At 58.7% G+C, this 27,520-nt stretch overlaps 1 protein-coding gene across 1 annotated transcript in view; it reads right to left on the reverse strand.

Annotated features, from left to right (window-relative positions):
* The window catches only part of MVB12B (multivesicular body subunit 12B), a 99,247-nt gene that overhangs the window by 4,935 nt on the left and 66,792 nt on the right, over positions 1 to 27,520 (reverse strand). Inside the window, exons 5-6 of the mRNA XM_004677326.2 lie at positions 10,186 to 10,241; positions 8,209 to 8,268 (exon numbers count right to left, since the gene is read on the reverse strand). Coding sequence (XP_004677383.1) covers positions 8,209 to 8,268; positions 10,186 to 10,241 — 116 coding nt within the window. The remainder of the gene's footprint in view (positions 1 to 8,208; positions 8,269 to 10,185; positions 10,242 to 27,520) is intronic.

The following is a 27,520-nucleotide window of genomic DNA, read 5'->3' on the forward strand; positions in this document are numbered from 1 at the left end:
AAGGCAGCAGGCGGTGCTGGAACTCAGTTCTCTGTGGTTTCAGTCTGCAGGAGCAGCAGTAAGCCGCAGCCCTGGCTCCTGAGTACCCCAGGCCCCTGCGCATGAGGTCCCCTGGCTCCGGCCCTGTGGTATTTAGCTCAGGCAGGGAAGGTATTTGTCCACACCAGCCTATGGAGGTGGGACTTACGATCTGGGTGCAAGCTGGCAGCTCACATGTTGGCTGGTGGTATTTAAAAAACAACTACAAACATGGAAAAGCCAGAGAATTTGCAGAAAAGGACATCCCCTCCCTCCCTTTTTCCCACTAGGACATGACAATTCTCGACCCTCAATCCTATACCATGAGCATTAACCTTGCAGCGGTGGGTGGAGCAGGCGCTTTCCAGTGGCCACAGTCCCCACCACCCCGTGCACGGTCCAGCCAGACAGAGAGTGCCAACTGCTATTTTATCACTGATTTTTGTACTTTGTGCAATGATGCAAATAAAGTAAGAAAGTTCCTAGTATTTTTCGGGCCTCTTGACTAAAGTGGAAGGTGAATGTCTGAGGAAGCTGTGCATTTTATAGAAAATGGCACATAGCTCACTCTGTGGGAGTGTAGCTTGCTGGTGAGTGATGAGGACACGGGCTGTCTTTCCCACCTGTGCTGGGGCCCTGTGGCCCGTGTGTCGGGATGGTCTGCTCTGTGTGGGTTTCTGGGTGGGGCTGACCATTGCTGACGCTTCTGCTGCAGAATCAGCAGCACGTGGGCCTGCACAGCGTGGGGGGATGGCCAGCACACCGGAGGGCACCTGAATAGGGGGCGTCTGCATGTCCCCTCTTCCGGGGTGTTTGTAAAATGTACTGAAAACAGCACTGCCCTTTGGCACAGGTGTCTGGGTGGACAGTGGGGAGCAGCGAGGCCATTCTGGTTATCTGCCTATCCTCCGCTTGTCCCTGCTCGTCTTTATGTTCATTTTGTACCTACCTGCCAGGTAATTGTTTTAGAGTCCCATTTGGGGAGGGCTGACCTTCAAGCTGTGGGCTGGATGTTCCCAATCCACAAGGATAGAAGAATTCTGTGAATGCAGGATTTGCGAAAGCTCAAATGCTCAACCTGATTTGAGCTCACCATGGCGACCGAGGCAGGCAGTTCTGCCAACCAGACATCAGTTCTTCTCAGCTTCATGGGCCAGCCTGGCTCTCTCACTAATAGGAAGAGCCATGATGGGAAGCCTGGGTGGGGGTAGCCAGGGGTGACCTGGCCTCTTAGAATCAGGAACTCTGCCAATGCAACCTACTGGACTGCAATGACCCGACAGGAACAATGTGATCAACAATGTGATCATTTTTCAAAAGCCACCATTATACTTCTTATACACCATTATACAGTTAGGAAAACAGAGGTACATGGTTCTTTAGCCTAACTAAGAAAAACCATATCCTTCTCTGTGAAAAGTTAAGGTGCAGCATTTTAGGCTAGTACTGAAGTCACCAGCTTCCCCTGAAAACACACAGAAGACAGGAGGGCCAGCCCAGGAGGGGCCAGGCAGAGACGTGAGGGACGAATACTGGAGGAGGCTTGTTATTGGCGTTTGCATTGCCTGCCTGGGAAACCAGAGAAAAGCAACTAAAAAACTGTCCAAAACAATAAAAGCTGCCAGAGAGAGCAAGACCCAGCTCCAAAAATAGAATGCAAAAGTCAACAGCCTTGTGATGTATAAATGACAGGAAATATAATGGAAGAAAAGATCCTATTCACAAGAGTCACGAAAACATAAAACACTCAGCAATGACCTGAAAAGAAATGTGCAGCATTTCCACAAAGAACACAGTTCTACTCCACTGAGGGATGCAGAGATTCATAGAAAATGCCGACTGCTTCTGCTTTTAGTCACAGGCAAGGTAGTTACAATGGCAATATAGGACAGAGTGTTGGAAACCCTTTGCCCCCAAACATGATTCTAAAGTATGTCTGGGAAAGTAATCATGCAAATATAATTAGGCAACTTTATCCTACATTAAAGTCTATTACAAAGCTATAAGATTCAAAACAGTATGGTAATGATCTAAAAATAAAACAAGGGAGCAAGACAGTTGAGAGGAATGTCCATTGATCCTCTAACCATTGGAACACTATGATAAAGGCAGCATTTGACATCGAGGAAATAAAGACAACTAATGTAGGATAAAATAAAGCCGATTCTGATAAATATCAAGTGGATCAAGCAGTTGAAAAATCTTAGCAAATTAAAACACAAGAGTAGGCAGAATAGGGGTGACTATTTTGATTCACTTCTAATACTACTGCCTAGCAGAACACATCAGTAATAAGTTGAAAAGATACTAGTTTTAGGGTGGGCAGGATTTGACTATTTGGCCAAGAGGAAGACTTTTATAGAGAGCATAAAAATCTAAGTAAATAGAAATCGGACAAACAGAAGAGGTTTACCAAAGGCAAACAGCCAACAAACAGGAGATGTCACCTCACACCTGAACAACAGGGAGAAGGTGGGAAATCAGCCACTTGTGTGCGGGGTTAGCAGCATGCCCCTCTTTGGAGGGCAAAAATGGCGACAGCTTTGACCTCGGGGAGCAAAGGCACGTGCACCAGGAAGAACATGGCAGCCCGGACTGCTAAACAGGTAACTGGCACCGCTCCCAGCTCGATCGATAATGGGCCCCTATACCACATCGACATCATCATAAGGCACAACGGGCGCTGTGGAGGATGAGGTGGCGCTGGGAGGGGTGAAGATGCGCAGAGGCCAGGCTGAGCACCCCGCTGGGCCTGGACCTCAGCAAGAGGGGGCGAAGGGGTGCAGGGGTAGGGAGGGGGCAGGGGTTGGGGGACAGACTCCCACCTTTCCCTTTGCAGCTCCCCGTTGGCCTGTTAATAAACATGTGCAACCTTTGTACCTTGGGGCAAACACTAAATTATTAAAAGCTTGATTCTGACTAGCAGGATGGTTGCTTAAGATGATAAACTACCGTCGTAACAGGCGACGAATGGGGGGCGCGAATCACGTTTGGGACATGAGTGTTCCTCAGCCAGCATCAGGCTCTCGAGACGTGGGGGGCAGGCTCCTGCCCACATTTCAGGAGAACCTAATGTTTTCTGTTCCTCCAGAATAGCCACCCATTAAATTAATTCTTTTGGCTTCTTTGTATTTGGCTGGAGTGAGCTCAATTAGATGCTCTGGCTTTGTAAGCCTGAGCCACGTGAAAACAGGGAGAACGGATTAACTGCTGTTTACTTAGCTTTTTCCACAAATGAAGCAGATTTCTTTCCTCCAAGTATCAGCTTCTTGACTGAAAAGTAAAGGGCGATTATGCTTCTGGATGGCGAAACCATAGACAGTCCAGAGAGCACTGTGGGGCGCCTTATTTCCTGTTGCAGTTCACGATCTGACCACTAGGTGGTGCACAGGGACCACGCATTTTGCCACATCTCCTGCTACAAAATTCTTTAACATTAATAGGCACAATGAAAGCTTTCCAAAAAGTAGAAAGAATGAACAATTGTGCTGGGATATGAACATTCTGCTTTTATAAAATTGGGACTCTGCCATTTCATTACTGATACGAAAATTTTCTCCCTTTCTTCCCGCAATATGCTGGTCCCAAATCTACTGTAATCCGGTATCCTTCCGAAGCCCTCGCAAAGCACAAGTCCAAAAGTTGAATTTGAAAATTCCTTTCACCTCGCGCTGCCAAGTGCGTTTCCATTAATTTCACCTCAATGTCGTGACGTAAATGCTAGCGGAATGGGCCCCAAGCTAAATAAGCAATAAGCCCCATTTTTCAACACACAAACACATAAAGATGTCAGCTCAAACTGTTTACTAATTAACACTTAAAAAGACACAAATTAGATATGCGTGGCTAAGAGCAATTATAATCAAGACGAATTTCTCTAGTCATTTGGGAACTGAAAAAAAATGCCTAATTGCTGGAACCAATGTTTTAAAAACTGAAATCACGCCAGTGAGCAAATATGTTCATTTAAAGACCATTCCACGTGACCACACTCTTGAGGATTGACTACAAACACGAGAACAAGGAAAATATTTAGGTATAAAATTAAATTTTTAAGCTCCCTTAGATTTATAACTTCTTCATTAAACATGTCTGCAAACAGCAGCCCATAAAAACCTGTAGCAATTAAGTGGTTAAATGAACTAACTCCCTTGTCAATTTTAAGGGAGTGATTAATATTAGCTCGTCCCTTTACTAATTAGACTCTCCCTTGTCTTTCAGCTTTAAAGCTGAGAGAAAATGGAGGCCGTTGGCCTCGCCGGGCCACGCGGTGGGGAAGCCCGGCAGGCGCGTGGCCTGGGTTTTGAGGGTGGCGCCCCTGAAGGGCAGGGTGAGCACCGCTCCCGGGCCCGGGCCGCGTCCTCCCCGGGCTCACCCCGCTTAAGGCCAAGGTGCCTGCGGCAGAGGTCAAGGGGAGCAGGCCCCGGGAGAAACAGGCCGCACACGAGGCTATTTTATATAGGAGCCGCACGATCAGCGAGCTGGGGAGCTCCCACCCAGCCTGCGAAGGGGAATCCATCAGATGGAGAAATGGGGTGACTGCTTACAAGGGAAATAAAGAGCAGCAGCCACGGGGAATATTTATATGCCCATCCTCTCACTCGGGGAAAAGGCGCTTCATCACGGGTTGGCTGCGAAATTACCACGCCACCGTGGCAGGCGGATTTTGTTGGGCTTGGTGGGAGCCACCCGGCTTCCTGGCATCTGCCCCTGGGGGTCACTGCCTCGCCTAGGGGGGCCCGGGGGAGGGGCCAGGCCCCAGCCAGAAAGCCCCCCAGCCTAGGCAGACCCCAGACTCTCTCAGGGTCGGGGGGTGGTGGTGAGCAAACCTCGCTTTGTCCTAACCAGAGGCAGCTACCCTCGGCCACAGGGCTGGTCCCGCGGAGTGGACGCAGGACGCCTGCTGACTGGGCCAGGGAGGGTCGCGGGAAGGGGGTCCTGGCAGGGACGGGGTGACCCCAGGGCTTCTTGCTGGTCTGCCTACAGCCCACAAGGCTGAGGAGCGTTTCGGAGGGTGAGAGGTTAAGTCCTTCCACGACACTGCTTTCACCCGCGCCATGCATGGCCTTGGCCTTTAATCATGACCTTGAAGCACGACCTTCTGCTTCACCACACACGCCAGCGCGGTGCCCACCATGGGGGCTGGGAGTCCCTCTCGGTGCGGCCCCCCAAAGGCCCCCACTCCTACCTGGGGGGGGGGAGGGGCCAGGGAAGCCAGGCACTTGCAGTGGGTTCAAACCGGGGCAGTAAATTTGACATTTGCCTGGAAACTGTCCTTCTGGCTGCACCGCAAGGTGGCCACTGTCCACACAGCACACTGCGGAGCCAACCCCGAGGCTGAGCGCCGCAGGCCAGGAGGCGGCAGGCTCTGGCCCCTGGCGACAGCCTCTTCCTGTCTCCCCGCTTGCCAGGGCCTGGGTCACTCTCCCTCAAGTTGGTTAGATCCTGGGGGGCTGCCGGGGAGGCTGCTCACTGATGCCCCAGCCACACCGCCTTCTCCATCTGCCAGTACTTCAGGCAATTCTTGAACTTGGGGAGCTGGGTCCCCTGCAGGGCCCGGGGCGGGGGGCGGGCCAGCTCTCCTAACTGCTATTTGCTCCCTTAGTCCCTGACCACAAGTTGGAGGGTGTTGGAGTTTTGTTCATGGAGTGACCTGTCCCCAAGGCCAAATGAGGGAGGCAGGGCACAGGATTCCAACCAGAAACACCCAGGCAGGGAGAGTGAGGCCGCGGGCAACAAACCTGCTGGGTCTGACTGCTGGACGCGGAACCACTGGCTCAGGGGGCGAGCTGCCTGTTACGCTGGGGCCCCCACATTCTCCCCTCAGGTGTGGGAGGGTCGGGGAGGAAGCGCCTACCAGCAGGAAGCTGCCTCCACAGCGGGGGCACCTGGAGGGGCCAGCGGGGGCACAGGGACCCTCTGCTGCCCCGGAACCGGGGGGCAGCCGCCGGCCATTTTTGGTGGAGGAGGTTTGGCTACAGAGCACAGACCCCCAGTGAGCGCTTCACGCTCCCGGCCGTCCTCGTCCCTCCCAGGACTCAAAAGAAACAGAAGCAGAGGGCACTGACCAGGGTCACCAGCTGGACACAGCTGCCCCTGGCCTGGCCCTCAGGGACAGGGTCCGGCAGCTCGAGGAGCATGTTCAAGTTCACGCTGGGAAGGTCCCTGGCGCTGCTGCAGGGGGTGTGTGTGGGGGGAGGGGGACGGGTCTCCCTGCCTCGGGCACCCACCACTGCGAGACCGGGGTGGCCACAGGAACGTCCCTCCGGTTCAAGGAGACCCGCTTCCTGCACAGTGGCCCTGTGCAGGCCGTGCTGTGCTTTCAGCCCTCAGTGCAGGGCAGAGGCCTCTGCGGAAACAGGGCACAAAGCTGGGCCTGGTCAGCTGGGGAGTGGCTGGGTGGCCCTGGGGGGCTCCCGACTCACTCCCCAGCCTGAACTGGGGGACCCCAAAGCCAGCATGGCCCTAGGACGGCAGCTGCTAAGTCCCCGGGTGGAGGCCCCTGGCAGTGCTGTTCGAAGCCACTGACCGACTCTCAGCTGAGCCCCACACAAGCTAGCGGGGAGCATTTTTATTTCGCCCCTGAATTTACGGAAGAGGAAGTGGAAGGACCAAGGTCCTGGCGGGTGGCGTAGCGGCTGCCTCAGCCTGTGCCCCGGGACCGGAGCGGGGACTCTGGTTCCCACGGCACAGGCTCTGGGGCAGGTTTCAGACCTGAGCGCCGGGAAGAGAACGGGCTTGCGGCGTTTCTGTTGCGCCCTGGGCTCCACACCGCGTCCCTCACCCACTTCACCCCATCCGGGGCCTTGGCGGCCTTCCCAGGGGCGACCCACTGGCTTTCCACGTCCGTTGTCCCCCCGCACCCCCAGCTTCCCACAGCGCAAGTCACAGCGGGGAGGATTTGGAGGGGACACGCGGGTCTTGTCCTGTCACAGCGAGTACCTCCAGGGCCTCAGCTTCTGCCCCACGGCACGGGGGACAGGACACCCCACAGGCCAGCTCGGGGTGGGCCCGGCGTCTGGGGAAAGCCCAGGGCTGAGCACACACAGGTGTGCTACGTGGCTATGCCTGGGGCCCAGGGGAGCCCCAAGATGGGGTGGGGAGACATTCAGACAGCTGCCCCCCGCCCCCCCTACACACACACACACGGGGTGTCTGGCCAGCTGGCACTTTCACAATTGCTCCTGAGGCTTCCTGAAGGCCTTCACCGGCCCGGTCAGGGACCGCGGCCCGGCCTGTCTGACCTTGATCCACCCTAGCTGGGTCACCCCGCCAGAGCAGGCCGCTCCGAGGGCCTTCCCTGCGCGCCCGTGGCTTCCGCGAGAGCTGGCACGAATTCTGGGCGCACAGCGTGTTTCTCAGGGCGCAGCCCGCCCTCCCCCCGCCTAGACGTGACGATCGGGTTGGCTCTGTGATTTACTGAAAATCAAAGACAGAGGGCGACTTTTTTGTCCTGTTTCTGCTATGACAGCTTTTGAAATTTGTTGCACTACATTGATTCAATTTTCCTTGATTTCAGCCATCTTTCAATAATGCCGCCTGCTTGTGCGAGCTGGGTATACAAGAGAAAACCCAAAGGAACTGAGAATATTGAAATGGTTCTACCATTTCCATCTTTGAGACAAATGTCCCTCTCACAGGAGAGCTGGCTGCCAGCGCGGCGCTGCTTAACAAGCTCTGCACCTGGGGGGGGCGGCTGCGCAGGGGGGCCCCCAGCCCTGCCCAGCTCGGCCCTTCTTCCTTTCATTCCCAGGAAAACACCCAGACGGCCTGGAGCCAGGCTGCGGGCCGGGTCTGCCCCTGCAATCACCACCCGGTGTCTCCCAAGCCCCCCGCCCAGTCAGGCCTTTCCCAAACCCACTGGCGCAGGTAATAGGGCAGAAGGAGGAAGGCAAGTGGAACCCACCCTGCCCGCACCCCTCCCTCCCCGAGCCCCTTTAAGCCAGGCACGTGGGTTTATAAAGGGAGGCAGGTCCCTCCTGTCGGCCACTTAACGCCTGGCTCAGGAAGGAGAGGAGAGGTCGTGTTTGACTCGGAGGAACAAACCCAGCAAAGCGAGCTCTGGGGGCGCTTTTCTCACGAGGACGCCCCTTGCCTCTCGGAGCAGACCCCAGGGCACGAGGGACCCCAGGGGCACCCCCCTTGTGGGGTGGGGGGAGCTGGGCCTCTCTGGGCAGGTTGCTTGCTTACCTCTTTTTCAATTTCTGCCAGAGACTTGATGGTGATTCCCAAGAGATCGAAGGGCTGCATCTGAAAACACCAGCAAGACGTCCTCGCAAAAAGGCTGGGAGACGTCCGCACTCGGGAAGCCCCGAGCGGGAGACCCTGCCAGGCCCTGGCCAGCCTCCAGACACGGGCTGGGCTGCGGCCCCTGGGGCGGTGCTGCCCGCCCCGCCACTCCCTGCCCTCCCTCCGGCAGCCTGGGCACAGGGAGCCTGAGCTTCACCAGAGGCCCCCCAACGGCTTGAGTCACTCCTCCAGGGCTCCTCGGGACCAGGGGAGGAGCTGGGGGCAGGCAGGCCTCTGAAATGCGGGTTAGAGGAATGACTGACGGCCCATCAATTATCGTTTGAGAAATCAATGGTGGTGAAAATGGTAACACTGCAAGTTAATGGGCGCTTCCACGGCTTCCTAAGGGCGGGAGCCTGCTGCGCAGTCTCAGCAGGCTCGTGAAGTCAGACAGAGGCAGTGTCCGGCTGACGAGCGGGGGCCTGGCCGAGGTCCCCCTGGACTTTTATGTTCTGGAGGCCCAGGAGAGCGACCAGTTCAGTGTCGGGGGACCCAGGCCAGCAACTGGTGGCTGGAGGCACAGGTGAGGCCCAGTCTGCTGAGGGGCTGAGCTGGGCCGGGGCTGGGGACTCCGGCTCGGGAGTCCAGGGACCTGGATTCAAACCCGGATCAGCACCTCGCAGGGTGCAGCCAACGGCAGGTGAGGTCATGCCAGCATCTCCTCTCCCGCTCAGAAGCCAGAAGCCGCGGCTGGGTGGCTGCAGGCCAGAGGATTAAAGGAGGAAGGCGGGAGACGCTGGCCCTGGGCTGGGCCCGACTCCCTGTGCCTGGAGCCCTCGCAGAGTCAGGCAGCGAACATGGGGGTGGGGGGGGTCTTGGGACCGGGCCACCGAGTGAGGGACTCGGCTCCTGGGGCAGTCTGGCCCTCTCCCGCCACAGCCCAGCTGCCCGAGCCGGCCGCCTGCCCGGGCCGGGCTGGGCCGGTGGAGGTCCAGCTGCCCATCCTCGGGCTCTAACTGCCCCACTAAACTTTCCCGCGGGGTGCGGGGTGTGGGGGCCCAGCAGTTGCGGGTGGAGGCGCCAGCGTCGCCAAGGCAACGCAGCATCGAGTGGGCCGAAGTTACTCATGCTCCGCGTGTCACGTCACAGACATTTTTCAAGATTAAGCTGCTTACCAGAAGGGCTCAGAGGAGGCCTATTATATTTCATGAAAATGGAAACTACAGAGCAGGTCAAATCGCAAACCGTTGGGTGGTTTTAAGCTGGAGCCAAGAAAAGCACTGAGGGATCCTGTGGCTGGGCCCAGGCTGGGCCATTCGTTACTCAAACGAACTTCAGCTGCGAGGCTCTAAGAAGACACTCACAGCCCCAGACACAGGCCTGCGGGGCCCGAGTTGCTGAGGGACGAGGGGCCCCCGACGGCTGAGCCACAGCCCGCAGCTCCAACGCTGCACACGGTGGGCGCCCCTCATGGGTCTGGCCTTCAGGGCGCAGTCAGTTCACGCAGACCCCCGCCACGAAAGGAAGTTCAGGGCCAGCCCGGGCTGGGCTTGCTGGGGGTTTGGAGGGATCGGTGAGGGGTGAGCTGGGGAGGGGCGAGGGGAGGGCTTCCCACCTTGCCCGCACCCCGAACCTGGCACTCTGCACCCACAGGTTGAGACACGCGGGTTAGGCTGAGCTCAGACGCCAGGGACACTCAGAACCCGGCGGTGGGGCCCAGGGGCCACCCCGTCTGGACGGAAAAGCCCCCGGGTGAGCCCCAGCTGAGGAGGGCAGGACCACCCCACCTCGGGCCCCGGGCGGAACTTCCATGGGGCAGGACAGGGCTGGGGGCAGGCAGGGTGAGACTGTGGGCCCCCTGAGCGCCCTGGGAATCGAGGCACAGGGGGCGCGGGCTGGGGAGGTGCAGAAGGCAAGGGCGACCACCGCCATACTTACGCTCTCCGGAACGCAGGAGAACTTCTCTGAAATCATGAAAGGCACGCCGTCCATCGCTGCAAAGAAGGAAGGAAAGACTTGCAGACACCGTCAAGTTCAGGGACTTGAGAGGCCACTGGGCAGTGAGTGGGCGGGAATGCCCGAGCGGGGTGCGAGGGGGAGTGGGGTGCCGGGGTGGAGTGGCACCTCCCCCCCGCCCCCCATGCACCTGCCCTGCCTAGTGGGGCGGCCCGAGAGCTGTGGGAGTGGAGGGCCCAGTGCCCGCCCGCCCTGCAAGTCTGGGCCCGAGGGCTGGCGTGTGCCAGGGCGCAGCCAGGAGCCCATGAGCAGCTCCCAGCTGAGCCAGACCTCGCTCCCGGCCGCTGCTCTGGGGAAGGTCTGGGCTGGAAGTGAGAAGGTGGTGGGGTCAGGCAGTCTGGGCTTGATCTGGGGGTGTTGGGGGCTTCCGAGGCTGCCTGTCCCCGGAGAGGGCCCGTGGAGGGCGGTGGCCGGCCTGACCGGCCTCCCTGCTGGCCCAGTCACCCAGGGCATGGTGGGCAGGCTGCATGGGCTTAGCAGATGCGAGAAGGGTGGGAATGGGGCCCCAACACACACACAAGCTCGGAGAAGGGTGTCCGGGGCGCTGTCCCTCCGCACAGGCCTCCCTGCCACGGCCCCAGGCCAGCGGGACCCACGCACAGGGAGAGTCACCACCTGGACAGCCCGCGAGCGCGTCCTTTCCCCAGGACAAGGTCGTTACGGACCATTAAGTCGGGGGGCTCTGACGCCACCTGGAAACCGCGGCTCATCCACAGGTCGCCCTGGACACTGTGCGTGACTTGGGGCGCTCCCTGCATGATGTCTCTGAGATGGGGGGCTGGGAGCGGGGACATCCTTCCCTCAGGCCTGCAGCCCCCACCGTCCGTGCGAGGGGTCTGGGGCCCTCACCCCAAAAGTGGGCGTTTTCTAGTAAATGGTGGTTTAGGAAGAAGGAGCGATGTGATGGAAGCCCGTGAGTGGGTCCCCTGGAAGGACCAGGCTTGCTGCCCCCCACTTCTCTGGTACGTAGGTGGCATTTCAGGGCATTTCAGTCCTGAGAAGGAAGACAGCAAGAGCAGATGGCAGATGAGCAGGAGAAAGGCAAGTAAGGGGGGAACGCAATCCGGGGGCAGGATGCGCCCACACCCAGACCTGGGGGCAGGAAGGAAACCTCCTCCTGCAGGAGGCCCCGCCGCCCCCTCTGGAGCCGCCAGTGGCCAGGCCGCACCTCCTGCAGCTGCCTAAAGGTTGGGCAGGGGACAGGGACGTCCCCAGGGAGAGGAAGGAGAAAGGTCCCAGTAACCCCATGCAGGCGCCCACACTTTGCTCCGCCCGAGGGCCCGGCGCTGGCCACCGGGGAACGGCCGGTGAGCGAGATGGCCTTCTCGGTCACAGCCTCCGGGAGCCGGACAGGTGCCGAGAGGTTGCCAGCCGCTTCCTAGTCCTGCCTCCGACTGTCAGCACCCGTGGCCGGGAGCCACGACACCCCCACAGCACCCTGCCTCCTGACTCCCCCCACGCCCACCGGAGCAGGGTGGGCACGCGGGGCCCGGGGTCAGAGGTCCGGCCTCTGAGGGTGCACAGGCAGCGGCGACTCGAGGCAGAAACCTGGAACGGTCTGCTTCTCCTTCCACACCAAGGCCCTGCGCGGTCTTGCCCACCGTCACCGGCCTCCCTCGGCCCACGGGGTCCTCCTGCCACGCCCTCCTCCCCGGTCACGCCCGAAGCCACGGCCACTCAGTCCCCAGGGCCTCTGCACGCCCCTGCTCTCTGCGGCTTCTCCCACCCACCCTGCGGGCGCAGCGTCCCACGCTCGCCAGTGTCCACTGAAGGCCAGTGGGCGGCTCTCTGCTGGCCGCAACCCTCAGTCTTTATCGGGCTTTCTGCCTCGTGTTCAGGGGTTTCTGAGAAGACCCGGGAAGAGCTCCCTCTCGCGGTGACAGATGTCTTCATCTGTATGTCACGGTTGCTGAGAGCACGTGTGTCCTGAGAAGGTGGGAAGGTGCCCCCCGACCCCGAGGGTGCAGCGTTGTGCAGGAGCAGGGTGGACGGCAGAGCCGTGGGAGCCGCCCTGGAGGTGGGGCCTGGCCGGCTCAGGGTGCAGGAGTCACAGCCTGGGGAGGCTGACACAAAACAGAAGTGGCATCACTGTGGGGCCAGACGGAGCTGGCTGATGGGGAGACGCGGGGAGGGCCCCACCGTTCCTGGGACCGGCCGCTGCCCCACGGTCCGAGACACAATACTGAAATTACTGAAATTCGGTCAGTTCACCCCCTCCAGTGGCCCCTATGTGTTCCAGTGAAGAGTCATACATACAGCCTCTCACTTGCAACCCACAGCGAGGAGGACGAGCTGGGAGCGCGGAGGCGAGCTGGGAGCGGAGCCAGGCTGCTCGCTGGCAGCAGCACCCGGGCACAGAGAACCAGGTCTTCGGGACGGGGAGTGCAGCTCGCGAGCCAGGAGCGCGGACACGGCTGATGGCAGACGGAGAAGCGGCGGTGCGGTGGGCGGCGTGGGCAGACCAAACCCGCCCCGGCGTCCCCTGGGCCAACGCCTGATGCAGAGCAGGGCCCAGCGCTCTCCAGTTTCAGGAAGGTGGAGAGAGGCGAGGAGGTGGGGGAGACAAGTCCCGGCCTGGCGGAGGTCGGCTCGCGAGGCTTCGGGGAAGAGAGGCGGCTACGCTAAGTGTCAGACTCTCGATATCAACAAAATCATCCTTGAAACGGAGATGCCGTGAAGGACTTTCATAGCAACAGAGGAGAAGTCAGTGACTGGCTTCAAAGCTTCAGAGGACAGGCTGACTCTCCTGCTAGGACCACAGCAGCTGGTGACTGGAAGCTGAAGCCTGTGCTCTTTTGCCATTCCTAAATCCCCACAGCCCCTAAGACTGCTGCTGACTCTAGTCTGCCTGTGACCTGCAAATGGAACAACAAAGCCCAGATGACAACACGGCCATGTCCAGCGTGGTTTACTGAGTATCTGAAGCCCAATGTGTAGGCCGATGGCTCAGAAAAGATTCCTCTCTAAAGATCACTCACTGCTCAGTGGCCATGCACCCAGTCACCCACCATGGAGAAGCAAGGGGGTTCGGATGTTGGCGTGCCTGCTAACGCAGTATCCATTCTGCAGCCTGTGGGTCAAGGCGTAATTCTGACCTTCGGGTCTTCCTACTTAAGAAATGCTTTTCGTAAGGCTAGAGCTGCCGTGGGTGGTGACGCCTCTGACGGACCCGGACAAACTAAACCGAAAAGCCCCGGAAAGGATTCATCACCCTAGATGCCCCTAAGAACGTTCACGATCCACGAGAAGAGGTCAAGGCAACTGGCATTAACAGGAGTTTGGAAGAGGTTGATTCCCATCCTCATGGGTGACTTTGAGGGGTTCAAGGCCACCCTGGGGGAAGCAACTGCAGATGGGGAGGAAACAGCAGGAGAACAGCAAGTGGGACCTGAAGCTTGGGCTGAGCCCCGCAGGGACACCTCACGGGTGGGGAGTCGCCCCTCACGGGTGGGGAGTCGCCCCTCACGGGTGGGGACAAAGGTCGCTGCTTCCTGCAAGGGGGTCTCCTCCTGGAGAAGATGCCGCGAGCACGGAGACGCCGACAGACGCTTAGACTCTGCCATGCAGCAAACCCTTTGGGGGGACCGACGCCAGTTTTGAAAGAAGTTCCACCCTGGGTGAGAAATGCGATCGAACAGCGTCACACGCGACAGAGGATCCTTCCTGAAAGGAAGAGTCGCTGTTGCTGTGGCTCGCTGGCAGTGCTGCACTTTAACCCACTGCGCCACCAGGGAGGGCCCTAGAAAACAGACTTTAACAAGCCTGTCCGTGTGCAGGCCCTGGCCGCTGCCCAGCCCTGCTGGGCCTCTCAAGGCGTCCGTGCCCCTGGGTGCCAGTGTGATGTTGCTAACAAGCAGAGGACCTGCGGACCCAGTTCACATCTTTAAAAAATCTAGAGTATCCAAGACGCCTCGGCTGAAAAGTGTGGATTTCAGCAAGTGTCTGGCCAGTTTCTCATGTTGCCGAGTGGACAGGGGTTAATGCGGCTGGACGATGTTCGGGGTCAGAGACTCCATGACGGGTTGGACTAGAAGCTGAAGAGGGTAATGATTTGATGGGGACCTTGAGCAGCCTCTGTGGGGGTTCCCAGGGCCGGACACAAGCCCTCAGGGAAGAGACACAGGAGAGGGCTCAGGGGCCTTGCCGGAGGGCGCCACTCTGGCTGGGGGTGCGGAGACAAGGCCCCCGTGTTAGGCCGAGGCGGCTCTGCAGGCTGACAAGTCCCCTTCTGACTCCTGGGCAGCATTTCCTCTCTCCTTATCTGGGCGGGCTTTGCATACTTGAAAACATCTAGAGGTCTGCCAAGTATAATCCTTAAAATCAATGGCACGCATTTTCCATGTATTCTAAGGGGGCTCATTAATCTTCATCTGGGCTTCTCGTGGGGAGCTACGGCCCCTCCCTTCTCTCTGCCCGAAAGCCAGGGTCTGGCCCTCGCCACCCCTCTGGTGCTGAGAACTGTCACGTGTCTGGCCTTCTGTGTACCCCTGGGTCCCCCTCAGAGGGGCACGTGGGGGAGGAGATGGCATCAGCCGTGAAGATGAGGTCCCAGCTCCCACGGAGCCACCAATCAAGAGGCACATTCTTGTCCCACTTGCCAGGCAGCTGCCAGTGCTGTCCTGTCCTCACTGGCTCCCCGCTACCCAACCCTTGGGGCCACACCTTCACCCCCAGAATGACCACTGGCATGTTCTAGGGACACCGAGGCGGAGGCTTACACAGCTTGATGGAGCTGGGCTGAGCCCAGACGGTGCTGAGGTGGGCTGAGGGGGTGAAGTCCCAGAGGCCAACAGACCTGGGGGCTGAGTCCACTGGGCAGCAAGCAGGTGTCCAGCGGCTCCCCCTCCCCCCCCACCTCAGTCACCGTCAGGCCAGGAGGTCAGGGCTGGTGGCCGGGTTGGGGGCTGAGGGGGCGCGGCACAGCCAGGCAGCTTCCCTCTTGCTTTTTTTTGCTTTTGTGATTTTATTTTTGGTGGCAGTTTTAACAAAACGCTGATCCACGGCACGGAGCAACATACAGCAGATAAAAGCGGGGATGTGCCTTGGGCTTGGGCGTGCAATTAGCATTCTCCTAAACAAACGAGCTTCAACAGAGCTGTAATTAAGCAGGCCTGTAATTAAGTATATGCCCTTTATCATAACGATCATGCTTAAAAATGGCATGATGCATGGAACTCTGTTATTAATGCTGTAATCCCAAACTGAAGTGCCAGTACATAGAAATCAGGGTGTCAGGCTGTCACCGGAGTGTTTGTAAAATACGTTAAAGAAAAAAACCAGGAAACAATGAGCTCATTCAACTGTTCTTGTTACAACCAGGCACTACAAGTCAAGAGTCTTGTGCAAGCTTACAGAATCTGCAAGGCTCAAACAAATAAGCTCTAATCTGCAACGGTATTAATAGCCCCCCTATTTTACAGAAGGAAAAGGGGGTGGTGTCTTTCCCCCCACTGACCCAATGCCTGCCTGGGCCGCCTCGGGGAGCCAGTCCCATCTGCGCGCTGTTAGGGGCATCTCGGGCTCCTGCCTGCCTGCCAGCGCCGCCTGGCATGGGGTGGGCTGTGTTCTGCACCCCCAGCCCCGGGGGCCGTGATTTCACTCGTGAGCGGAGGCCTCAGGCCGCCTCCCAGTCTCTCCTCCAGCCCACGCCCTGACTTTGGGGTCTCAACGCAAACCCGATGACCAGCTCCCAAGGGTGCAGACCCAGGGCCTCACACGCCTGCGATGCCCACGCTGGCTCGGGTGGCCGAGTCCTCCCCTGACGGATATCTAAGCGGGGAGAGACCCCGATCGACAGCGTATTCTCGCCCACAGACTTGATAAAGAGTTTTGTGGTTCCAGGCGGCAGGCCACGGCGCAGTGTGAGCGTGGCGAGGCCTTGCAGACCCGCGTGGACCGCATGTATTCAGGAAGGAAGGAAACGCAGTTGCATGGCGTGAAGTCCCCCACAGTCTGGGATGGGAAAACCACTGGCCACTCTACATCTCAGGCTGTTTCTCAAAACCCAGTTGTGGGCAAGCCCGCGGCCCTCTGCGGTGGTGACCGCACCGGGGACGCTCCCGGGGGAGGCTGGAGCCCCGTGAGCTTCCAAGTGAGTTCGCATAAGGCCAACAGCTTATGCCACGTGGCGATCTGCTCTGGCGCAGTTCTCACTAGCCAGGAGGTGGGACGGATCGGCCGTGGCACGGCCTCCCGGCCCCAGGCAGGACAGGCGGCAGCGGGTGGTGCACAAGCAGGGCTGCCCGTGGCACCTCACTGAGTCCCGACCACAGCCCCCCCCGCGCCCCCCACCCCCCCGTGCGTCGCAGGTGAAGCTGAGCTGTAGGAGTGGGGCGGTGTTCCCTGGAGCGTCCCCACGGCGAAGGGAAGACGCTGTCTGGGTCAGCAGGAAAGGCAGGCGCCTCCGCACCGCAGCGGCACCTCCTCTGAGGTCCTGCGGCAACCACAGAGCCCCGCCCTCCTGCTCCCGGCCCCCACGGGCTCTAACGGCACCTGGCAGTGACTCCACCCGAGTCCCCGGCTGCTCACCGTTCCACATTCCAGTCCTGGGGGGCCCTGAGGGCTTCCCTGCCCCCCTTCCAGAGCTGCTTCCTCATGGGGAAGCCCCTCAAGACCCAGCGGGGCTTGGGTGCAGGACCCATCACCTCTGGACCTCCAAGGCAGCAGGGGCTGGGAAGGCGGAGTCCCGGGTCTGACCCTCATGTGGCTGCCCCGTGAGCCACAGACATTCAGAGAATGCACCCCACTTCTCACATGCATAGGAATGAGCCCCATTTCCCACTCCTATACAAAAAGGCTTTTAAAAACTTCCCAAATAGGGGCCCTCCCTGGTGGTGCAACGGGTTAAAGCACAGCACTACGAAGCTCTCCACAGCCATTGCAGCCTGAGTTTGATCCCCGGCCAGGGAGTGACCCACAGGGTGCAGCAGACCTTTGTCTCCTCACTGCTCTCCTCAGCAGTGCGTTTCAGTAGATCTGCCTGTTCTGCTTCCCACTCTGTCTCTGGTGAATCCTCTCAGCCCCTGCACCTCTGGCCTGTACCCCAGTTCTGTATGCATAAGTAAATAAATAAATAGAAAAGCTTCCCAAATAGGAGCCTCCTCGGTGGTGCAGGGGGTTAAGTCTCAGCACTACGAAGCTACCTGCAGCCACTGCAGCCTGTTTTATCCCCACCGGCCAGTGAGTCACCCACAGGGTGCAGCAGACCTTTCCTGTCTCCTGCTGCTCCCTCAGCAGTGTGTTTCAATCCATCTGCCTGTTCTGCTCCCCTCTCTGTCTCTGGTGAGTCCTCTCACCCCCACCCCCATCACCTCTGGCCTGCACCTCAGTTCTTGTATGCACAAATAAATCAATCTTAAAAAAAAAAAGCAACTTTGCAAGTATTTAGTGGCCTTCTTCTAGGACTAACACAGTGAGCAGAGAGCACAGATGAATGCTGGCATCTGACCTGAGGTCGTGGAGGACCCTGGTGAAGCAATGGGAAGGTAAATCAACTGTATTCAGGGATGTTGGATCAAAATCAGAGGGATCGGTATAAGCTTGGCCTAAATGTGAGTTCATGCAGCTACATCTGTGCAGATGTGCGTGTGAATCTATGAACACACGTGCACACAGGGTCTGGGAGCGACGCCCTCTCGAGAGCAGGGAGCACCCCCAGGGCCCAGGTTTTGCTTTCTGGCATTTTCCCCTGAGAGGCTCCGGGGCACTTGGGAGCAGTGGCAGGAGAGGACGAGCCTTGGGACCGGAGGTCGGGCCAGAAAGGAAAGGGTCACGGAGCGGAGCTGGACACAGGGCCCGGCTGCAGCTCCTGCTGGCTGTATATGCAACACTTTGAGCATCCAAATAAATAACAGTGACTGAGAATCTACTAGTTCACATCAATATACGTCAGGTGGGGGAAAGGGAAAGATCTTCCTTAGAATGAAATGTCAGCAGAAAGCGCAGCAGGAATGATGGGTTATAAAACCCACGGGTGCGGAGACAAGTCGGTGAAGATTTGGGCGGGATGTGCTATTTACACAGCCCTACGGTTGCCCGTACCTTGGACATTTATTACAAAAAGAAAAATAAGATCTTCACAGCGAAGAACTGTGGCTGGCAGCCCCTCAGGTCACCCCCGCTGATGTCACCACCACTGGGTGGTGCTCAGCCTGAGGGTCACCTGATAGGACGCACCAAGGAGGACACAGCACCTGTGCAAACCACACCTGTGCAAACCACACCTGCGCAGTACTGCACCTGTGCAAACCACACCTGTGCAAACCACACCTGTGCAAACCACACCTGTGCAAACCACACCTGCGCAGTACTGCACCTGCACAGTACCACACCTGCGCAGTACTGCACCTGCACAGTACCACACCTGCGCAAACCATACCTGCACAGTGCCACACCTGCACAAACCACACCTGCGCAGTACTGCACCTGCACAGTACCATACCTGCGCAAGCCATACCTGTGCAAACCACATGCGCAATACCACACCTGCGCAATACTGCACCTGCACAGTACCACACCTGCGCAAACCATACCTGCACAGTACCACACCTGCACAAACCACACCTGCACAGTACTGCACCTGCACAGTACCATACCTGCACAAGGCATATCTGTGCAAACCACATGCGCAATACCACACCTGCACAGTACTGCACCTGTGCAAACCACACCTGTGCAAACCACACCTGTACAGTGCCACACCTATGCAAGCCACACCTGCGCGGTACCAAACCTGCACAGTACCACACCTGTGCAAGCCATACCTGTGCAAACCACATGCGCAGTACCACATCTGTGCAATACTGCACTTGTGCAAACCACATCTGTGCAAACCACACCTGTACAGTGCCACACCTGTGCATGCCACACCTGCGGGGTCCCAAACCTGCACAGTACCACACCTGCGCAAGCCATACCCGTGCAAACCACATGCGCAGTACTACACCTGTGTAATAACACACCTGCACAGACAGCAGTGCCAAACACTGGCCTTGGCGGCTGACCCGTGTGGGTCAGCTGGTCTCAGGGTCCTCTCCTCACCTGTGGGCGAAGGGACCAGGCCAGACCAATGATTCTCAGCTGCACTCACCGGGTGACTTTTTGAAAGCCACCTCCCTCCTGCAGGTGCTGACTGATCTGGTCTGAAGGTGTCAGTGGTTTGTTTGAAGCTCCCAAGTGGTCCAAAGTTTGAACAGCCCTGGGCTAGACGATGCTGGAAATCCCTGCCAAGTTCTGACACTCTCCAGCTTCACTAACAAGTCACGGTCATTGTTAAGTACAGCTCATTTGAGGCCTTGGGCTTAAACCGCAGAGGATGCAATTTCTGCATCCACCACAGCTGGCCCCTGGAAGAGAACAGCTCATTCCTCCCACCACAGCCAGCTTCTACTGAAAAAGCCTCCTCGGAAGCAGCGTGCCGGAAGGGTGCGCAGTGGGCCCGAGCCAGATGCCTTCACTTCCCTCCCCTGGACCAAAGGGCAAGAAGAGACGGGGTCCCAAGTCTTCCATCACTCGGACAGTGCTGCCCCTGGAGTCCACGCATACACCCCAGGAGCACTTGCATACACCCCAGTTACGCTCTGAGGCTGCACCTCCTCTAGACCGAGAGGCCGAAGCCCAGTGGAGAAGGGACTTGTCCCGAGCCGGTCACTGGCAGAGCTGGACTTCTGAGGACTCTGCCACCTATGAGGGGGGGTGGGGGCACCTCCCAGGTGACACAAGGAAGCAGAGGGCGAGAATAGGGAGCTGAAGCTCACGGGGATGGGAGGTGTTGTGGATAATCAGGTGCGGGACCTCCTGGCCTCTCCCAGGAGGACCCCCCGACCCCGCACCCCTCCAGAGAGCGGCGAGTCAGCTTCTGAGCACAGGTCTCCTGCGCCACCCCTGGCCTTTAACCCCAGCTAACCCCTATAACCTTCAGGGGGCAGGGGGCTGCCCACAGGGCACGTTCCAGACCTCTGCATGTGAACCTAGCCTTCCTGACCAGCCCCCCACCCCCGCCCCGGCCGAGACCCAGCCTGCTCAGTCTCCCCACGAGCCACACATCTGGCGGTGCAGCCTTCTTGCTGTGGCTCTGTCTGGAGAGCCCGTTCAGCCTTTGTCCCCAAAACCTCCTGAGATGTCACCCCTTCGGGGTGCCTCCCGAGCCACAGCTTATAGGAATTGGTGCTCTGGTCACCTGGCCCCCCTGACGGGGGACGGTGGGCCTCGGGGCTTCCAGGGTGAGAGATGGAGAGGGGCCAGTGGGAGCCGTAGCACCTCCCTATTCATTTTATTTCAGATTCAGAAAGACGGGGCCACGTTAAAAAAAAAGAACAGTACAAAATGGGAGCTCTCGCGATCCCGGCTGCTGGGATCAAGCTCCCCGGGACCTGGGCACCCTCAAGTGACTGTGAGGGTGCAGGACCCAGAAAGTGGACCCGGGGTGGGGCCGGCTCTGGGGGACCTGGTGTTCACCTCCCTAGAGCCACCCTGTGATGCCAGAGGCCAGTCTCGATGGCAGATGGGCACGAGCCAGCAAGAGCGGGACCTGCCATGTTAGCCAGGCTGCAAACAAACCCCCACACGGGCTTTGCAAGACGGCGCCACTGGTGAGCGCTGGGAGCAGCCAGTAACTCACCACTCAGGCCTCTCGATTTACAGGAAGCTCAAATGCTGGACCTTACGTTCCAGAACCAAGGGCCTGGCCATGCGCCCCCAGAGGCAACCTGCCAACGGCCTGGCGGGTCCACCATGGGCAGGGGGTGACAGCAGATGGCAGAACCCACCCACGGTTGGGACAGGTCACAGGGACACACACCACGTGGCACAGACGTGTGTGTCCAACAGCAGAATTTCCAGGCTACGTTTCTCTGGGAAACGGCTTTTCTGCAAAGTGGCCCCGGCCTTCCCCAAACTCGGCTGCCACGGACAAACCCTCTGGGCCGTGGCAAGCTGAGGAAACAGGGGCGGCTGGAGCCCGAACGGTGCCGAACTGACACCCACTGTGATCTGGAGCCAGCGGGGTGCACGCCCCCTGCGCCCCAGTTGCATGTCTGTGAAGTACGATGCCATCCATTACGCAGACTGCAGATTTAATATTAACCTTTAAAGGGCATGTCACGGAAACGTATTCACTAAATATTGGTTGTGTGCTCGCTCTAAGTCTAACGTAGGAATAGGTGCGGGCCGCCTCCTGGGGCCTATGACGCCTGTCACCGCCTTCTGGGCCTGACAGCAGTCCCCGCCAGGCCCAGTGGTCCCGCCGCCCACGGCAGGCAGGCGCGGCCCGGGCGCGGACTGGGGACGATGACAGTGCCGTGCAGGCTGCCCCTTCCTGGCACGCATGGACTCCCAGAGGCAGGGCCAAGGGGAAAGAGGAGAGCAGGAATGACAAAGAATCTTAACTCAAGGCTCTCGGAACGATCCGGCATAATAAGCACTTGTTCCTTTCTACAATGGGCATATAAAAGAGAAATCTAAATAATAATTGCTGTAATTATCTTGAAAAATATGCAGAGATTAATGGTGATGATGAAAATCTGTATAATTGTCCCCTGAAATCATCACCGATCAAGTGGTATCGTGGAGCGGCCTGCCGGGTTGCTGGGCTCGCCCGGCTCCTTGCGGGCGCGGGGCCCTGACTCTTCGGCTCCCTCCCCGTAAAATATCACCCTGTGTGTCACTGTGGTTCAGAGCCCCAAGTTCAACTTGTTATTTATTCAAATAATTAATTACTCTTGTATCCATCCAGCAGTTTGTCATGACACATTAATGACTTGATAGACTTCTATGAACTGTGAACACAGAACAGCAGAGCGTTTTTATCGTCATTTAATTTTAAAACGATCCTGTGTGAAATTATCTAGTCGTGAGTGATGGGAGCACAGAGAACAGACTCAGCAAAGCCCCTTTTGGATCATTGCTTTATTAATGGTAACGTCAGGGAAATGAAAAATGCTAACATTGTCATATTCCGCTGCTGGGTGCAGATGGATGGCTGGGGGAGTGGGCGCCTCGCTGGGCTCCTGGTGCCGGGCGGGGGCCCCCCTCACGCCCAGGGCCGAGCCACCTCCCCGCCGCGTCCTCTGGGCGGATGGCGCCCCGCGCCTGTTACTTTGCGTGTGCGGCTCTTTAAAAAAAAACAAACAAAAACACACACACACACACACACACACACACACACACAAAATGTGCATTTTCCACGGGCGATATGAAGCGCCCTCACGCAAACATTCCGCTTTATTGCTCTGAACGTTACATGTTAGTCATCCAATAGAAAAGCGGCAAAGATACTGCTGTCACCTTTCAATGTGAAATGCTACCAGGCGCTAAAAAAATGCTGGGTGGTAGGAAAGGTGTCCGGTCGCCGCTCTGCAGGCCGGAGAGGCGGTCCTGCCTCGGTGACACAGTGTGTCCGCCCGGCGTGCGGCTCAGCGTCCCCTGGGAGGGGCCTCCGGTTGGAGCGGCGCCTGCCTTCTTTATATAGTGAAGATTGTTTCTCAGTTGTTTTAACTGCAAACTTGGGAATCTTTGCAAACTCGCCCCGGCAGTGCGAGTCACAGACAACACGCAGCGCCCCGATGAGCCGCGGGCAGGAGGTGGGCACTTGGGGCACGGCTCCAGCCTCCAGCCTCCAGCCTCGGGGAGCGCGGGGAGCGGAGACAGGCCACTTTTGTCCCTGACAAGCCTCCCGGTTCAGAGCTCTCCCTCCGCTCACATGGACGTCCCCCCTGGGGCTGGACCGGCCCAGGGTGCGCAGGAGGGGCCTGTCCCTGCCACACACCCGGCACCACCCCTTCTCCAAGGAGGAGGGGGTGGTGGCGGCAGCCCTCGACTGGACTGAGCTGGGTCAGTGGTGGGCCAGGGCGTCTGTGTATTGACCGAGTCTTCTAGCCCACGAGGTCCACACCGCACGTCGTCACTGTCCAGAGGATACTTGGGCCATGGGCGCTGGTCAAGCTGCCCAGGAGGACAGGGCTGGCGAGACACAGGGGTGGGGCCAAACCCCAGGACACGACAGGGCCTCTTAGTGCTGTCGAAGGCCCTCTAGGAATGACCCTCTCCCCTGCCTCTGGCCGGACACAGCCGCCTGGCAAGTCCTGGCTCCCCTCCTGTCTAAGCTCCCCGCCCCCAGGAGGGAACTTGGGGAGAAATGCAGCCCAAGCAGCTGCTGCCACAGGGGCTGAGGGCAGCCCGGGGCTGGTGCAACTGAAACCATCAGACGTGAGTGGGCACCGGGCTCTGGAACCCTGGGGATACTCAAAGGGCAGCACGGGGCCAGGCAGGCGCCCGCCAGAGGCTGTTTGGTGGCCTGTCCTGTGGAGACACAGGCCCAGTGGCTGAGTGACAAGGAGCCACGCGACTGGCTGAGGGAGAGTGGATGGCGGCCTCACTGGCCGGTCACCAGGCCAGCCTCTGACACTCCCCACTGAAGACGGACGTTCAGAAAGGCCCGCACCAAGCACAGCTGGACCTCTTCTCGCTGCATGCCCACGTGTCGTGCACGTGACCTACGGCTGGGTCTTCCTTGGGTCCAGGTCTTTTGGAAACAGAGACCCTGACACCTGAAGGGTGAAAGGAGCCAGGGACGGCCCTTGTCCGTCTCACCACGGCTGCACGCCTCCCCTGACCGACGTAAGCCCAGCTCTGCGTGGGCGGTGCTGGGCCCCGAGTGCCCTCCGCCACATTTCTGGGCTTCCCCAGTCGTGACTTCCAGTCACTAGCACACCTGCCCTGACCCTCCACAGCTACCCTGGTCAGCGGGCGGGTGGACAGACACGCCAGGGACTCCTCACAGCTCGTGACATCGGCTTCTCCAGACGGCTCAGTGACGAGGTGGACAGACCTCGGGCTGGAACCAGGGGACTCCTCGGGTCAGATGGGCCAACAGAAACGGGGCTGTCCTGAGAAATACTCTTCAGAGTCAGGAGAGGTGGAGTGTTGTGGGGTTTTAAAGGACTGGAAGGACCGGACCCCGTGGGGCTCAGGCAGGTCAGCTCTGGGCGAGAGGACTCGGCCACTAGGTGCCATGGGAAGCGAACTCCTGGGGTGTCTTGCAACTTTTCTAAGGGAACCCAATTACCCATTTACCCTGGGTTCTGCCTGTACCCCAGCAAGGCTGATGCAGGAGGCCTGTGGCCTGGGCTCAGAGGGCTCCCTGCCTCGTCCAGCGTGGACACAGGCCAGTGAGCATCAGCGTCAGCCACTGAGGGGTCATTTCTGGGCCAGTGGGAAAGCGGCTTGAGTAGGGGCCGGCAGGGACCCCAGGGCCGCAGTGCAAGGCCCTTCCGCGACACTCAGGGCTGCTGGTCGGGGCGTGCCCGTCGGCATCCTTCTCTGTGTTTCCCGCGGAGTTTGACAGACGCCGTTCGGAAGCGCCGCTCTCTGGCTGGTCTTTAATTCCCCCTTTCTGGTGAGACGGGGCAGCCCCTACTGGGCCTCCGGCTAGACTCCACACGGGCTGATGGACAAGCACCAGACTGTGCTTTCACTTTCACCACGGGTTGTGAAAACACAGGTGGCTTTAAATGTTCTGCCTACAGCAATTCGTGGCCAGGGAAGGGTGCTGGTTGCACACATGGGACTTCTCCCTGAGAAACAGGCACCAGCAGCACCCCACAGTCCTGGCCCAGGGGCCCGAGCAGAGGGGGCGCTGGGGCTGGCCCTCGGCGGGCTCTCTGGCACAGGAGGAGACACTGAAGGTATTTCTGAAATGCCATGCTGCTGGAATCCCAGAAGGGGGGCCTCTGGCGGGCGGGCGAGGAACCCCGCCAGGACTCAACACCTGAATTCGCAGGACACACCCCACGTGTCTCCTGCAAAAACAGCAGCTCTTTGAAGCAACTGTTTCTTTAATCCTAAAAACTGCCTGCACCCAAGTGGGATGCTGGTGCCAGGGATGGGGGGAGGTGTGTGGAGAGAACGGAGGGGCGGCGCTGGGGTGGGTGGTGGGTCTGGGGCCAATTACAGAGTGGAATGTGGACTGGGCGCAGCTGGCTCTGCCCGCCTCCCCCCCACCGAGTGGCAGCAAACAGGGGCGCACGAGGCTGAGGGTCAGCTGGCCGGTGGGGCAGAGCCCCAGTACTGGATTCGGGGTGGCCGGGGAAGCCGGGAACTGGGAACACTTCCAAGGTGGCTTCAGGTGGTCAGGAGGCCCCTTCAATCTCTTATTTCTTGGAGCTGGCAAGGCCAGAGGCCACTGCCAGCAGCTGCCGCTGCGGGTGAAGCCCTCACTGGCCGGGCAGTGGCCAGGTCGGGGAGCACGGCGTGGACAGGCCTGGGGCGCACGCCACCCCAACGCCTCCCTGCACCTGACCCCTAGAGGCCAGAGGCTTCCAAGCGCAAGGTGGCCTGGAACAACGGATCCTTTTCCTCCCTAGCTCTGCACCGGTCACTGTGGTCACCCCCGCTCCTGTCTATGTCTGGGCATCCCGAGCCCAGGGCAGCGGGGCGCTCACAGCAGGACCTCAGCCAAGGGCCTGCCAGCCCGGTCAGAAAGCCCTGGGCCTGGGCCCAGCTCCTTTTTATATCAACAAAGCTCACAGTTAAAATTATTACTAACAGTGATGTAATTCATGGAGGAATTTATTTTAGGGACCAAATTTATGGGCATAACTTCATAAATGACGTCAGTTTTTATTTATAGAACTGTCAGTGCTAAAAGTTCACCTAAATGTTTTACTTTTACAATCCCACATTTTGTGGGAGAAATTGTCCACTAAAGAGCTGTCTTTAAACCTGAGCATTTGGGAGTATTTGGGGGTCATTATCCTGCAAAGACATTTATGGTCAAATCGCTGTCTTGGGAAGAATTGCTCAAGACGACCCATCAAAACTTAGTATTCTAGGGTCCTCCCTGGCGGCGCAGCGGGTTAAAGCACAGCACTAAGAAGCTAAAGCCGCTTCCGCATGAGTTTGATCCCCGCCTGCCCCGGAGGTGACCACATGGTGCTGCAGACCCCTCCTGGCCTGCCCGCTGCTCCCCTCAGCAGTGGACTTCGTCAGTCATCCTGTTCTGCTCCCCGCTCTGTCTCTGGTGAATTCTCTCACCGCCCCTGCACTTCTGGCCTGTACCCCAATTCTGTGTGCATCAATAAACAAATCTTTCAAAAAGAACCAAAGCTTAGTATTCTAGAGTCACCCGTGATGGCAAAATTGCATTGGGGAGTGTTAGAGGCTTCAGAACTCACTGCCACTGATTATGGGGTGAGTCTCTGTGAGGCCAAAGGTAGGCCGATGTTAAATCCACTGTGCCCAGCCCTGCCCTGCCCCGGCTGGTAAACAGGAGGCTCCCAGGCCCTGGCTGGGCGTCCCCGCCGGCTCAGCCCCGAGACCGCCCGTGCCCACCAGCACAGATGCACCCCAGGAGCAGCTGGAGCGCGGGCCCCAGGCCGGGCAGGAAGAGGTCTCCTGGGAATGAGTCCAGCCCCGTAAGACAAGGCTCCAGCCGAACAAAGAGCAGACGGGCTGAGGGAGGGGCTGGCGTGACGCGAGGCGGCGAGTGGCCGGTGTCAGATTTAGGAGAACAAAGTACCGGCCGCCAGCGAAGCTTTGTAGTTGGGGGACCTGGGCCGAGCAAGCACATTTTAACAGCCCGACTCCCCCTTTCACACATGTGTAAGAGCTTTGGAATTTCACTGGAAAAATTATTTCAGAAGTCATCTTTGAAGTTCGAAAATAAAAGCAGAAAGGCAATTTCTCAGGGCAGAAAGACGGTCTCCAATGTGAAAGGGACCAGAGCGAGGTGTTAGTGGGGGGGGTGGGGGGCTCCCCGGCCCAGGGATGTGCCGGCGCCTGGTTTCCGACGCCCTCCTCTGTCTCACGGCATCCGCTTCTCCCGCCGGCCCCCGACGGGACGCGAGGCTTCTGTCCCCTCACTGCTCCACAGCCCCGGCTCGGGGTGCCCGGCCAGTGACCTCGTGCGTGCGCAATGTGTGCACCACGGGAAGGGACACACGTGTCTACGTATGCACACACACACAGAGTGTGGCTATGTGGGCGCAGGCGTTTGTGGCTGAGAAAGGGGGGGCAAGATGAGAGAATCCGTGGCGGGCTTGCGGCTGAGCAGAGGCAAAGCTGGGTGGCCACCACGTCCACATTGTGGGGGCCCCAGCGGGGCCCGTGCCACCGACGTGGGTCCTTGGCAGTCGAGCCAACAGTGCACACACAGCCACTGAAATTTCCAGCCTCAGAGCTGAAGGCCAACTCCAGACCCCAGAACGTGGCTGGCAAAAGGTGACCGAGGCTCGGCCTCCGGGGCTCCCCCTGCCCTCTGGGC

This window comes from Condylura cristata, unplaced genomic scaffold (genome assembly GCF_000260355.1).
Source record: "Condylura cristata isolate star-nosed mole 26May11 unplaced genomic scaffold, ConCri1.0 scaffold00006, whole genome shotgun sequence".
Taxonomy (NCBI): Eukaryota; Metazoa; Chordata; class Mammalia; order Eulipotyphla; family Talpidae; genus Condylura; species Condylura cristata.